The following is a 14475-nucleotide window of genomic DNA, read 5'->3' as shown; positions in this document are numbered from 1 at the left end:
GAGGAATGGAGCATTAAGGCTCAGCCCATCACAACATCAAATAGACTATCTCTGTCACACACAGCAGGGTAGACAATCACAGTCTTGCCACACAGCAGGGTAGACATCCACAGTCCTGCCACACAGCAGGGTAGACATCCACAGTCCTGCCACACAGCAGGGTAGACATCCACAGTCCTGCCACACAGCAGGGTAGACATCCACAGTCCTGCCACACAGCAGGGTAGACATCCACAGTCCTGCCACACAGCAGGGTAGACATCCACAGTCCTGCCACACAGCAGGGTAGACATCCACAGTCTTGCCACACAGCAGGGTAGACATCCACAGTCCTGCCACACAGCAGGGTAGACATCCACAGTCCTGCCACACAGCAGGGTAGACATCCACAGTCCTGCCACACAGCAGGGTAGACATCCACAGTCCTGCCACACAGCAGGGTAGACATCCACAGTCCTGCCACACAGCAGGGTAGACATCCACAGTCCTGCCACACAGCAGGGTAGACATCCACAGTCCTGCCACACAGCAGGGTAGAGATTAGAGTTCGACCGATTATGATTTTTCAACTCTGATACAGATTATTGGAGGACCAAAAAAAGCCGATACCGATTAATCGGCCGATTTTTATTTATTTATAATAATGACAATTACAACAATACTGAATGACCACTTATTTTAACTTAATATAATACATCAATAAAATCAATTTAGCATTAAATGAATAATTTAACATGTTCAATTTGGTTTAAATAATGCAAAAACAAAGTGTTGGAGAAGAAAGTAAAAGTGCAATATGTGCCATGTAAGAAAGCTAACGTTTCAGTTCCTTGCTCAGAACATGAGAACATATGAAAGCTGGTGGTTCCTTTCAACATGAGTCTTCAATATTCCCAGGTAAGAGGTTTTAGGTTGTAGTTAATATAGTATTTATAGGACTATTTCTCTCTATACCATTTGTATTTTATACACCTTTGACTATTGGATGTTCTTATAGGCACTACAGTATTGCCAGTGTAACAGTATAGCTTCCGTCCCTCTCCTCGCTCCTCCCTGGGCTCGAACCAGCAACACAATGAGAACAGCCACCACATCGAAGCAGCGTTACCCATGCAGAGCAAGGGGAACAACTACTCCAAGGCTCAGAGCGAGTGACATTTGAAACGCTATTAGCATGCACCCCACTAACTAGCTAGCCATTTCACTTCGGTTACACCAGCCTCATCTCGGGAGTTGATAGGTTTGAAGTCGTAAACAGAGCAATGCTTGATGCACAACAAAGAGCTGCTGGCAAAGCGCAGGAAAGTGCTGTTTGAATGAATGCTTATGAGCCTGCTGCTGCCTACCCCCGCTCAGTCAGGCTGCTCTATCAAATCATAGACTTAGTTATAACATAATAACACACAGAAATACGAGCCTTAGGTCATTAGTAACCGGAAGGTTGCAAGTTCAAATCCCCGAGCTGACAAGGTACAAATCTGTCATTCTGCCCCTGAACAGGCAGTTGCCTAGTTAAATAAAGGTCAAATAAAATAAATAAAAAATTAATATGGTCGAATCCGGAAACCATCATCTCGAAAACAAAACGTTTATTCATTCAGTGAAATACGGAACTGTTCCGTATTTTATCTAACGGGTGGCATCGCTAAGTCTAAATATTCCTGTTACATTGTTGCACAACCTTCAATGTTATGTCATAATTACGTAAAATTCTGGCAAATTAGTTCGCAATGAGCCAGGAGGCCCAAACTGTTGCATATACACTGACTCTGCATGCAATGAACGCAAGAGAAGTGGCAAAATTTCACCTGGTTAATATTGCCTGCTAACCTGGATTTATTTTAGCTAAATATGCAGGTTTAAAAATATATACTTGTGTATTGATTTTAAGAAAGGCATCGATGTTCATGGTTAAGTACACATTGGAGCAACGACAGTCGTTGATTGATTGTTTTTTATAAGATAAGTTTAATGCTAGCTAGCAACTTACCTTGGCTTACTGCATTCGCGTAACAGGCAGTCTCCAATGTAATCAGGTGGTTAGAGCGTTGGACTCGTGTACTGTAAGGTTGCAAGATTGGATCCCCTGAGCTGACAAGGTGAAAATCTGTCAGGCAGAACGTTCCTAGGCCGTCATTGAAAATAAGAATGTGTGGGAGGGGGTGGGGTCTGTTAGGAGGGGGTGTGGTCTGTTAGGAGGGGGCGGGGTCTGTTGGGTTGGTGGGTCCTGTGTAGTCTGTCCCATTGTGGTGTTGAGGTTGTGGTCTGGGTCTGAGGTGGGTTGTTAGGAGGGGGCGGGGTCTGTCAGGAGGGGGTGTGGTCTGTTAGGAGGTGGCATGGTCTGTTGTGGAGGGGGTAGAGTCTGTTAGGAGGGGGTGGGGTCTGAGGTGGGCTGTTCTGCTGGCTTCTCTGGAGGAGTGTCCTGTTCTGTCACACATCAGCTTCCTCACGTCCTCCTTCAATACTGTTAGCTGGGCCGTGGTCCTCTGTTAGCTGGGCCGTGGTCCTCTGTTAGCTGGGCCGTGGTCCTCTGTTAGCTGGGCCGTTGTCCTCTGTTAGCTGGGACGTGTGGTCCTCTGTTAGCTGGGCCATGTGGTCCTCTGTTAGCTGGGCCGTGGTCCTCTGTTAGCTGGGCCGTGTGGTCCTCTGTTAGCTGGGCCGTGTGGTCCTCTGTTAGCTGGGCCGTGGTCCTCTGTTAGCTGGGCCGTGGTCCTCTGTTAGCTGGGCCGTGTGGTCCTCTGTTAGCTGGGCCGTGTGGTCCTCTGTTAGCTGGGCCGTGTGGTCCTCTGTTAGCTGGGCCGTGTGGTCCTCTGTTAGCTGGGCCGTGTGGTCCTCTGTTAGCTGGGCCGTGTGGTCCTCTGTTAGCTGGGCCGCGTGGTCCTCTGTTAGCTGGGCCATGTGGTCCTCTGTTAGCTGGGCCGCGTGGTCCTCTGTTAGCTGGGCCATGTGGTCCTCTGTTAGCTGGGCCGCGTGGTTCTCTGTTAGCTGGGCCTCGTGGTCCTCTGTTAGCTGGGCTGTGGTCCTCTGTTAGCTGGGCTGTGGTCCTCTGTTAGCTGGGCCGTGGTCCTCTGTTAGCTGGGCCGTGGTCCTCTGTTAGCTGGGCCGTGGTCCTCTGTTAGCTGGGCCGTGGTCCTCTGTTAGCTGGGCCGTGGTCCTCTGTTAGCTGGGCCATGTGGTCCTCTGTTAGCTGGGCCGTGGTCCTCTGTTAGCTGGGCCGTGGTCCTCTGTTAGCTGGGCCGTGGTCCTCTGTTAGCTGGGCCGTGGTCCTCTGTTAGCTGGGCCGTGGTCCTCTGTTAGCTGGGCCGTGTGGTCCTCTGTTAGCTGGGCCGTGTGGTCCTCTGTTAGCTGGGCCGTGTGGTCCTCTGTTAGCTGGGCCGTGTGGTCCTCTGTTAGCTGGGCCGCGTGGTCCTCTGTTAGCTGGGCCGCGTGGTCCTCTGTTAGCTGGGCCGTGGTCCTCTGTTAGCTGGGCTGTGTGGTACTCTGTTAGCTGGGCCGTGGTCCTCTGTTAGCTGGGCCGTGGTCCTCTGTTAGCTGGGCCGTGGTCCTCTGTTAGCTGGGCCGTGTGGTCCTCTGTTAGCTGGGCCGCGTGGTCCTCTGTTAGCTGGGCCATGTGGTCCTCTGTTAGCTGGGCCGTGGTCCTCTGTTAGCTGGGCCGTGGTCCTCTGTTAGCTGGGCCGTGGTCCTCTGTTAGCTGGGCCGTGGTCCTCTGTTAGCTGGGCCGTGGTCCTCTGTTAGCTGGGCCGTGTGGTCCTCTGTTAGCTGGGCCGTGTGGTCCTCTGTTAGCTGGGCCGTGTGGTCCTCTGTTAGCTGGGCCGTGTGGTCCTCTGTTAGCTGGGCCGCGTGGTCCTCTGTTAGCTGGGCCGTGTGGTCCTCTGTTAGCTGGGCCGTGGTCCTCTGGTAGCTGGGCTGTGTGGTACTCTGTCAGCTAGGCTGTGTGGTTCTCTGTCAGCTGGGCCGTGGTCCTCTGTTAGCTGGGCCGTGTGGTCCTCTGTTAGCTGGGCCGTGTGGTCCTCTGTTAGCTGGGCTGTGTGTAGTCCTCTGTTAGTGGGCTGTGTGTTCCTCTGTTAGCTGGGCCGTGTGGTCCTCTGTTAGCTGAGCTGTGTGAGGGGCAGCAGTAGTAGAATGTTTGGTGTGTGTGTGTGTGTGTGTCTGTGTGTGTGTGTGTGGAGTCCAGTGTGTGTGTGTGCATGGTCAGTGTGCGTGTAGAGGCCCCAGCGATGTACTGGGCCGTACGCACTACCCTCTGTAGTACAATGCTATCAAGGATGGTGCAGTTGCCGTACCAAGCAGGGATGGAACCAGTCAAGATGCTCTCGATGGTGCAGCTGTAGAACCTTTTGAGGATCTGTAGACCCATGCTAAACCTTGTCAGTCTCCTGTGGGGGACTAGGTTCTGTCGTGTCCTCTTCACCACTGTCTTGCTGTGTTTGGACCATTCTAGTTTGTTGTTGATGTGGACACCAAGGAACTTGAAGCTCTCAACCTGCTCCACTGCAGCCCCGTCGATGAGAATGCGGGGCGTGCTCGGTCCTCTTTTTCCTGTCGTCCACAATCGTCTCCTTTGTCTTGCTGGATGTTGAGGGAGGGGTCGTTGCCATGGCACCACGCTGGCAGAGACCTCCTCCCTTACAGGCCCTTTAAGAACTTCTCAGTCTGTATCCCGGCGTTAGAGAATTAGGCTCAGTTTGGTATCAATACATCAACGGTCCTACAACCGTCGTGTCGGCACAGCTTGGTGTTGGAGTCGTGTCGGCAGCTTGGTGTTGGAGTCGTGTCGGCAGCTTGGTGTTGGAGTCGTGTCGGCAGCTTGGTGTTGGAGTCGTGTCGGCAGCTTGGTGTTGGAGTCGTGTCGGCAGCTTGGTGTTGGAGTCGTGTCGGCAGCTTGGTGTTGGAGTCGTGTCGGCAGCTTGGTGTTGGAGTCGTGTCGGCAGCTTGGTGTTGGAGTCGTGTCGGCAGCTTGGTGTTGGAGTCGTGTCGGCAGCTTGGTGTTGGAGTCGTGTGGGCAGCTTGGTGTTGGAGTCGTGTCGGCAGCTTGGTGTTGGAGTCGTGTCGGCAGCTTGGTGTTGGAGTCGTGTCGGCAGCTTGGTGTTGGAGTCGTGTCGGCAGCTTGGTGTTGGAGTCGTGTCGGCAGCTTGGTGTTGGAGTCGTGTCGGTAGCTTGGTGTTGGAGTCGTGTCGGCAGCTTGGTGTTGGCATTTCCCCGGCTATAGATGTGAGTGCTACGGGGTGATAGTCATTTAGGCAGGTTACCTTGGTGTTCTTGGGCTCTGGGACTATGGAGGTCTGCTTGAAACATGTAGATATAACAGACTGGGTCAGGGAGGTGTTGAAAATGTTATGTGAAGACACTTGCCAGCTGGCCAGCGCATACTCTGAGTACGCATCCTGGTATTCCATCTGGCCCCAAGGCCTTGTGAATGTTAACCTGTTTAAAGGGCTTACTCACATTGGCTACGGAAAGCGAGAGCACATAGTCATCTGGAACAACTGGTGCTGTCATGCATGGTTCAGTGTTGCTTGAGATCACACCGTCATCCGGAACTCCTCCAGAACTTACCTCGAGGCGAGCATTCAGCTCGTTCTGGATAGTCCTTGGTAGTAAGAATCCTTCCAGGTAATTTAGTCAAATATCAAGGTTTCTCTCTTTCTCTCTCAGCTAGAACATAACGTTCTGAGAACTATGTGTTTGTTAGAGCTTGGTGAGTGTGTGGCTGTCCTATGGTTACTTTGCATACAACCTTCCCAAAGCATTCTGGGAATGACGCAGGAACATTCTCAGCACATTTAAGGAACTTGACAATAACAAAAAGTTATTTTCTTGCTATTTCATTACTTTAACAGAACGTTTCCTAACAGTTTAAACATGGTTACATTTCATTTTACATTTTGGTAATGTTTTAAAGGAATGTTCTCCAACTGGTTTGACATTAGGAATGTTCAGAGAACATTCTAAGAATGTTATTTAAAAACATGTACATTCCATTCTCAGTGTCAAAAAGAAATGCGCTCCCTATCTTCTATCTTGTTAAGTGTGTTCAGGTGGGTTGGCCGAGTCCACTATTTGGCCAGACCTGATCTTAATGAGTGCTTGTTTCCTTGGAAATGGGGTGGAAATGGGGTCTGTTTCAGTAGTAAAGAAACATAGTAGAGAAACTCTCTCTCTCTCTCTCTCTCTCTCTCTCTCTCTCTCTCTCTCTCTCTCTCTCTCTCTCTCTCTCTCTCTCTCTCTCTCTCTCTCTCTCTCTCTCTCTCTCTCTCTCTCTCTCTCTCTCTCTCTCTCTCTCTCTCTCTCTCTCTCATTCAAACACACACACACTCTCTCTCACTCACTCACTCAAACACACACTCTCTCTCTCTCTCTCTCTGTCTCTCTCTGACTGCTGCAGCTGTGTTAACTCTGACTGGCTCTTATTGGCGCAGGGATCTATGAAGCGAGCAATGAGAACACACACACACTCATTACACAGACCCCAACCCCATGTCTGTTCTGGCTGGCAGAAAACACACAAAGACACGCTCGCTGTCACACACACACAGCCCGTCATACCTCTGTGATGACAGACTGCTGTGTGTCACTAAGGGAAGGAGGTCAGAGCGAGAGGAGCTGATTGGTTGACGGAGAGAAGCACAACATCAGCATGTCATTCTTTAACCCACTGCCCTTCTTTCCTCCATTCTTCCTCTTCTCTTCTCCTAGCCCCATCCCCCCTTTCTCTGCTTGGGCAGCATACTGCATGATACGGAACACACACTCTCTCAGCTCTTTAAATGTTAAAGAACCCACCAATCGTCGGTGAGCACCAGAGAAAGCATTTCAATGTCTTGGTCAATACCATCTACCGGAACAGAAGGGTTAAGAAGATTCAACAACATCATAGACACAGTATTAGAACCCCATACCAAAGGAGGCTATAGACACAGTATTAGAACCCCATACCAGAGGAGGCTATAGACACAGTATTAGAACCCCATACCAGAGGAGGCTAGAGACACAGTATTAGAACCCCATACCAGAGGAGGCTGTAGACACAGTATTAGAACCCCATACCAGAGGAGGCTATAGACACAGTATTAGAACCCCATACTAGAGGAGGCTGTAGACACAGTATTAGAACCCCATACCAGAGGAGACTATAGACACAGTATTAGAACCCCGTACTAGAGGAGGCTATAGACACAGTATTAGAACCCCATACCAGAGGAGGCTATAGACACAGTATTAGAACCCCATACCAGAGGAGGCTATAGACACAGTATTAGAACCCCGTACTAGAGGAGGCTATAGACACAGTATTAGAACCCCATACCAGAGGAGGCTATAGACACAGTATTAGAACCCCGTACCAGAGGAGGCTATAGACACAGTATTAGAACCCCATACCAGAGGAGGCTATAGACACAGTATTAGAACCCCATACCAGAGGAGGCTATAGACACAGTATTAGAACCCCATACCAGAGGAGGCTATAGACACAGTATTAGAACCCCTTACCAGAGGAGGCTATAGACACAGTATTAGAACCCCATACCAGAGGAGGCTATAGACACAGTATTAGAACCCCATACCAGAGGAGGCTATAGACACAGTATTAGAACCCCATACCAGAGGAGGCTATAGACACAGTATTAGAACCCCTTACCAGAGGAGGCTATAGACACAGTATTAGAACCCCATACCAGAGGAGGCTATAGACACAGTATTAGAACCCCATACCAGAGGAGGCTATAGACACAGTATTAGAACCCCATACCAGAGGAGGCTATAGACACAGTATTAGAACCCCATACCAGAGGAGGCTATAGACACAGTATTAGAACCCCATACCAGAGGAGGCTATAGACACAGTATTAGAACCCCATACCAGAGGAGGCTATAGACACAGTATTAGAACCCCATACCAGAGGAGGCTATAGACACAGTATTAGAACCCCATACCAGAGGAGGCTATAGACACAGTATTAGAACCCCATACCAGAGGAGGCTGTCCTATTCAAACAGAACCATTATCTAACCTACCTGACGTCAACCCTTCCTTCAAATCAGTATTTTCTTTTAGAAACAGTAAACATATAATTCTAAACTATTCGGGTTGACATTACGAATGAATAAAAACAGATTTGATGTGGATTCCAGTATTGCGTAGGGGCCTCCTGCTCATTTAATCTCAGTAAGTAGGATGGGAGATGATTATTTTAAAAGCTTTCCAGGAAAACTAACACATTGGGAAGCTCAGGACACCAAATCACATCCCCATAACACCAAATCACACCCCCATAACACAAAATCATACCCCCATAACACAAAATCATACCCCCATAACACAAAATCACACCCCCAAAACACAAGACAATGTCCTGTAAAACATTCCAAAAGACAACTTCAGACAATGTCGATCTGTCCCTCTCTGTCTCTATGTCCATCTGACTCTATGTCCATCTGTCTCTATGTGCATATGTCTCTATGTCCATCTGTCTCTATGTCCATCTGTCTCTATGTCCATCTGTCTCTAAGTCCATCTGTCTCTATGTCCATATGTCTCTATGTCCATATGTCTCTTTGTCCATCTGTCTCTATGTCCATATGTCTCTATGTCCATATGTCTCTATGTCCATCTGTCTCTATGTCCATCTGTCTCTATGTCCATATGTCTCTATGTCCATATGTCTCTATGTCCATCTGACTATGTCCATATGTCTCTATGTCCATATGTCTCTATGTCGGTCTCTATGTCCATCTGTCTCTATGTCCATATGTCTCTATGTCCATCTGACTATGTCCATATGTCTCTATGTCGGTCTGTCCCTGTCTGTCTGTCTATGTCCATATGTCTCTATGTCCATCTGACTCTATGTCGGTCTGTCCCTGTCTGTCTGTCTATGTCGGTCTGTCTGTCTCTCTATGTCTGTCTGTCTGTCTCTCTGTCTGTCCATCTGTCTATGTCTGTCCGTCTGTCTGTCTGTCTCTCTATGTCTGTCTGTCTCTCTATGTCTGTCTGTCTATCTGTCTCTATGTCTGTCTGTCTCTCTATGTCTGTCTGTCTATCTGTCTCTATGTCTGTCCGTCTGTCTGTCTCTCTATGTCTGTCTCTCTTTAGGCCTACTGACAGACCACTTTTCTACGATTGTAAAGGTGGGCTTGGCAGATTGTAAAGGTGTGCTTGGCAGATTGTAAAGGTGGGCTTGGCAGATTGTAAAGGTGTGCTTGGCAGATTTTAAAGGTGTGCTTGGCAGATTGTAAAGGTGTGCTTGGCAGATTGTAAAGGTGGGCTTGGCAGATTGTAAAGGTGGGCTTGGCAGATTGTAAAGGTGGGCTTGGCAGATTGTAAAGGTGGGCTTGGCAGATTGTAAAGGTGGGCTTGGCAGATTGTAAAGGTGGGCTTGGCAGATTGTAAAGGTGGGCTTGGCAGATTGTAAAGGTGGGTTTGGCAGATTGTAAAGGTGGGCTTGGCAGATTGTAAAGGTGTGCTTGGCAGATTGTAAAGGTGGGCTTGGCAGATTGTAAAGGTGGGCTTGGCAGATTGTAAAGGTGTGCTTGGCAGATTGTAAAGGTGTGCTTGGCAGATTGTAAAGGTGGGCTTGGCAGATTGTAAAGGTGGGCTTGGCAGATTGTAAAGGTGGGCTTGGCAGATTGTAAAGGTGGGCTTGGCAGATTGTAAAGGTGGGCTTGGCAGATTGTAAAGGTGGGCTTGGCAGATTGTAAAGGTGGGCTTGGCAGATTGTAAAGGTGTGCTTGGCAGATTGTAAAGGTGTGCTTGGCAGATTGTAAAGGTGTGCTTGGCAGATTGTAAAGGTGTGCTTGGCAGATTGTAAAGGTGTGCTTGGCAGATTGTAAAGGTGTGCTTGGCAGATTGTAAAGGTGTGCTTGGCAGATTGTAAAGGTGTGCTTGGCAGATTGTAAAGGTGTGCTTGGCAGATTGTAAAGGTGTGCTTGGCAGATTGTAAAGGTGGGCTTGGCAGATTGTAAAGGTGTGCTTGGCAGATTATAAAGGTGTGCTTGGCAGATTGTAAAGGTGTGCTTGGCAGATTGTAAAGGTGTGCTTGGCAGATTGTAAAGGTGTGCTTGGCAGATTGTAAAGGTGTGCTTGGCAGATTGTAAAGGTGGGCTTGGCAGATTGTAAAGGTGTGCTTGGCAGATTGTATAGGTGTGCTTGGCAGATTGTAAAGGTGGGCTTGGCAGATTGTAAAGGTGTGCTTGGCAGATTGTAAAGGTGTGTTTGGCAGATTGTAAAGGTGGGCTTGGCAGATTGTAAAGGTGGGCTTGGCAGATTGTAAAGGTGGGCTTGGCAGATTGTAAAGGTGTGCTTGGCAGATTGTATAGGTGTGCTTGGCAGATTGTAAAGGTGTGCTTGGCAGATTGTAAAGGTGTGCTTGGCAGATTGTAAAGGTGTGCTTGGCAGATTGTAAAGGTGTGCTTGGCAGATTGTAAAGGTGTGCTTGGCAGATTGTAAAGGTGTGCTTGGCAGATTGTAAAGGTGTGCTTGGCAGATTGTAAAGGTGTGTTTGGCAGATTGTAAAGGTGTGCTTGGCAGATTGTAAAGGTGGGCTTGGCAGATTGTAAAGGTGTGCTTGGAAGATTGTAAAGGTGTGTTTGGCAGATTGTAAAGGTGTGCTTGGAAGATTGTAAAGGTGGGCTTGGCAGATTGTAAAGGTGTGCTTGGCAGATTGTAAAGGTGGGCTTGGCAGATTGTAAAGGTGTGCTTGGCAGATTGTAAAGGTGTGCTTGGCAGATTGTAAAGGTGTGCTTGGCAGATTGTAAAGGTGTGCTTGGCAGATTGTAAAGGTGTGCTTGGCAGATTGTAAAGGTGTGCTTGGCAGATTGTAAAGGTGTGCTTGGCAGATTGTAAAGGTGGGCTTGGCAGATTGTAAAGGTGTGCTTGGCAGATTATAAAGGTGTGCTTGGCAGATTGTAAAGGTGTGCTTGGCAGATTGTAAAGGTGTGCTTGGCAGATTGTAAAGGTGTGCTTGGCAGATTGTAAAGGTGTGCTTAGCAGATTGTAAAGGTGTGATTGGCAGATTGTAAAGGTGGGCTTGGCAGATTGTAAAGGTGTGCTTGGCAGATTGTAAAGGTGGGCTTGGCAGATTGTAAAGGTGGGCTTGGCAGATTGTAAAGGTGTGCTTGGCAGATTGTAAAGGTGTGCTTGGCAGATTGTAAAGGTGTGCTTGGCAGATTGTAAAGGTGTGCTTGGCAGATTGTAAAGGTGGGCTTGGCAGATTGTAAAGGTGTGCTTGGCAGATTGTAAAGGTGTGCTTGGCAGATTGTAAAGGTGTGCTTGGCAGATTGTAAAGGTGTGCTTGGCAGATTGTAAAGGTGTGCTTGGCAGATTGTAAAGGTGTGCTTGGCAGATTGTAAAGGTGTGCTTGGCAGATTGTAAAGGTGTGCTTGGCAGATTGTAAAGGTGTGCTTGGCAGATTGTAAAGGTGGGCTTGGCAGATTGTAAAGGTGTGCTTGGCAGATTGTAAAGGTGTGCTTGGCAGATTGTAAAGGTGTGCTTAGCAGATTGTAAAGGTGTGATTGGCAGATTGTAAAGGTGGGCTTGGCAGATTGTAAAGGTGTGCTTGGCAGATTGTAAAGGTGTGCTTGGCAGATTGTAAAGGTGGGCTTGGCAGATTGTAAAGGTGTGCTTGGCAGATTGTATAGGTGTGCTTGGCAGATTGTAAAGGTGGGCTTGGCAGATTGTAAAGGTGTGCTTGGCAGATTGTAAAGGTGTGTTTGGCAGATTCTAAAGGTGTGCTTGGCAGATTGTAAAGGTGGGCTTGGCAGATTGTAAAGGTGTGCTTGGCAGATTGTAAAGGTGTGCTTGGCAGATTGTAAAGGTGTGCTTGGCAGATTGTAAAGGTGTGCTTGGCAGATTGTAAAGGTGTGCTTGGCAGATTGTAAAGGTGGGCTTGGCAGATTGTAAAGGTGGGCTTGGCAGATTGTAAAGGTGTGCTTGGCAGATTGTAAAGGTGGGCTTGGCAGATTGTAAAGGTGGGCTTGGCAGATTGTGACCTAATAGGCTACAGAAGAAGTCTGAGGCGTTAAGCTGTGTGGTGTCTTTCATGACTTCTGTCATTCATCTGTTCTGCTCCACCCTCACTGCGCTGCTGCCTTCCCCAGGAAGAGACACTGCAGCCTGGGGGGAGTGGGGCCAATAGACAAGGGAGAGCAAGGGAGCTGAATAATCGACCCAAAGTGCCCATAAAAACAGTCCTGGGTAACTGCATACATGGAGTGTATCTGAAGGTGAGGGAGTCAACAGAAGTGGATAGATCAACAGAAGTGGGAGGGTCAACAGAAGTGGGAGGGTCGAGAGAAATGGGAGGGTCAACAGAAGTGGGAGGGTCAACAGAAGTGGGAGGGTCGACAGAAATGGGAGGGTCAACAGAAGTGGGAGGGTCAACAGAAGTGGGAGGGTCAACAGAAGTGGGAGGGTCAACAGAAGTGGATAGATCAACAGAAGTGGGAGGGTCAACAGAAGTGGATAGATCAACAGAAGTGGGAGGGTCAACAGAAGTGGGAGGGTCAACAGAAATGGGAGGGTCAACAGAAGTGGGTGGGTCAACAGAAGTGGGAGGGTCAACAGAAGTGGATAGATCAACAGAAGTGGGAGGGTCAACAGAAGTGGGCGGGTCAACAGAAGTGGGCGGTTCAACAGAAGTGGGCGGGTCAACAGAAGTGGGAGGGTCAACAGAAGTGGGAGGGTCAACAGAAGTGGGAGGGTCAACAGAAGTGGGTGGATCAACAGAAGTGGGCGGGTCAACAGAAGTGGGCGGGTCAACAGAAGTGGGCGGGTCAACAGAAGTGTAACATTTTAGCTAAGCTTAACCCTATCCCTTTTCCTAACCTTAACCTCAGTCTCCTAACCTGCCACTTAATTATCCTAAATGTGCTCCATTAATCCTCCTAACCTGCCACGTTAGTCATTTTAACCTGCTACGTAAACGTTAAGCTGACCCGTGGTGCACCTGGCTATGAGCGGTCTAACCATAATAGTGTTCATTTTACACACATGGCTGTTGATTCACCCACTTATTTTGCAATGCCCGCTTTCAAACACACTGTGCTGCCTGTTGTGAGTGGGAGACATCTGTCTTCATGTCAGACACTATTGATCCCACATCATTTAAAGGCCTCGCTATGATAAAGCACATACTACAAAAAAAAGGTGCCATCTAGAACCTAAAATGGTTCTTTGGCTTAGCCCCCATAGGATAACCCTTTTTGGTTCCAGGTAGAACTCATTTCGGTTCCAGGTAGAACTCATTTAGGTTCCAGGTAGAACTAATTTCAGTTCCAGGTAGAACTCGAGTTACAAAAGGGGCACAACTTTGGTTTTAGGAGTGTGGGGTTGGGGGGGGCATATCTATTATCATTACAAGTTGTTATCCAGTCAGATAAACAAACTGCCGACCGACCGCCTGGGGCCGTCCGCATGGTCCTAAAGCCCTCCGTTGCCTCGTTTTGTATCACATTACAATGATACAACTGGGGGGGGGGGGGGGGGGGGGAACAAACATTTTAGAATGTGGGGTGGGGGGCAAAAATGCTATTTTAGAATGTGGGGGGCATATACCCCCCGTCCCCAGTGAAAGTTGCACCCATGAGTAAAACCGTTTCCAAAGACAATTCTACATGGAACCCAAAAATAGGTTCTACCTGGAACCAAAAAAGGTTCTACCTGGAACCAAAAAAGGTTCTACCTGGAACCAAAAAATAGGTTCTACCTGGAACCAAAAAATAGGTTCTACCTGGAACCAAAAAATAGGTTATCATATGGGGACAGCCAAAGAGACATTTTTAGAACCCTTTTTTCTAAGAGTCCCCAGTGGAGAGGAGACTAGACTATCGTGGACGTTGCGGTGTATTTACTGCTCCTGCCTACAGAAATACCATGCATCAGAATGCTAGACTATAAAGCAGCCTACTATCACCAATAATACACTGTAGCATACAGTCAGAGGAATCAACGGAATATAGTATACCACCAGCCAGGTCGGGGAAAAGCCCTTCCCTCCTCACCTCACAGTCGTACAGATCGCTCAGTTGTTCAATAATCCACTCCTCCAAGATCAGTCTCTTCCGCAGCTCCTTCCTGTCGTATTTCACCGTCACTTTCCCCTGCTTCCTCTGGACCGCGTCGTCCCGCGGCATGGGTCCGGACCCAGCGCACCCAACAGCGCACCCTACCCCGGCCAGCGGCTGGAAGAACACCCGGCTGGCGGCCGCAGGCAACGGGGCGCTCGTCTCGGTGCTGGCGGCGGACATTGCAGTGTTTAGTGTGTGTGTGTGTGTGTGTGTGTGTGTGAGAGAGAGAGAGAGAGAGAGCGACGGAGGGAGCTACTGTACTGCCTGGCTAAGAAATGAACACCGTTTTTAAAACACCTGCTACTTAAAATACAGTGCGCTCAGAGGAGGGCAGAGATGATGTGTGATTGGTATTCGGCTGGCCGCTAGGCTATGATGGATTTACCCATTAGGCAACACTTCATTTTAAAA

The 14475-nt window shown here is 48.7% G+C and overlaps 1 protein-coding gene across 1 annotated transcript in view; it reads right to left on the bottom strand.

Moving 5' to 3' along the window:
• ppp1r14c (protein phosphatase 1, regulatory (inhibitor) subunit 14C) overlaps positions 1 to 14264 on the bottom strand; it is a 43730-nt gene extending 29466 nt beyond the window's left edge. Inside the window, exon 1 of the mRNA XM_064990455.1 lies at positions 13999 to 14264. Coding sequence (XP_064846527.1) covers positions 13999 to 14244 — 246 coding nt within the window. The 5' untranslated portion in view covers positions 14245 to 14264. The remainder of the gene's footprint in view (positions 1 to 13998) is intronic.
• Between the last annotated feature and the right edge of the window lie 211 nt (positions 14265 to 14475).

Source organism: Oncorhynchus masou, chromosome 16 (assembly GCF_036934945.1).
Source record: "Oncorhynchus masou masou isolate Uvic2021 chromosome 16, UVic_Omas_1.1, whole genome shotgun sequence".
Classification (NCBI taxonomy): Eukaryota; Metazoa; Chordata; class Actinopteri; order Salmoniformes; family Salmonidae; genus Oncorhynchus; species Oncorhynchus masou.
The sequence above is the reverse complement of the archived record's forward strand: the minus strand, read 5'-3'. Positions and strand labels throughout refer to the sequence as shown.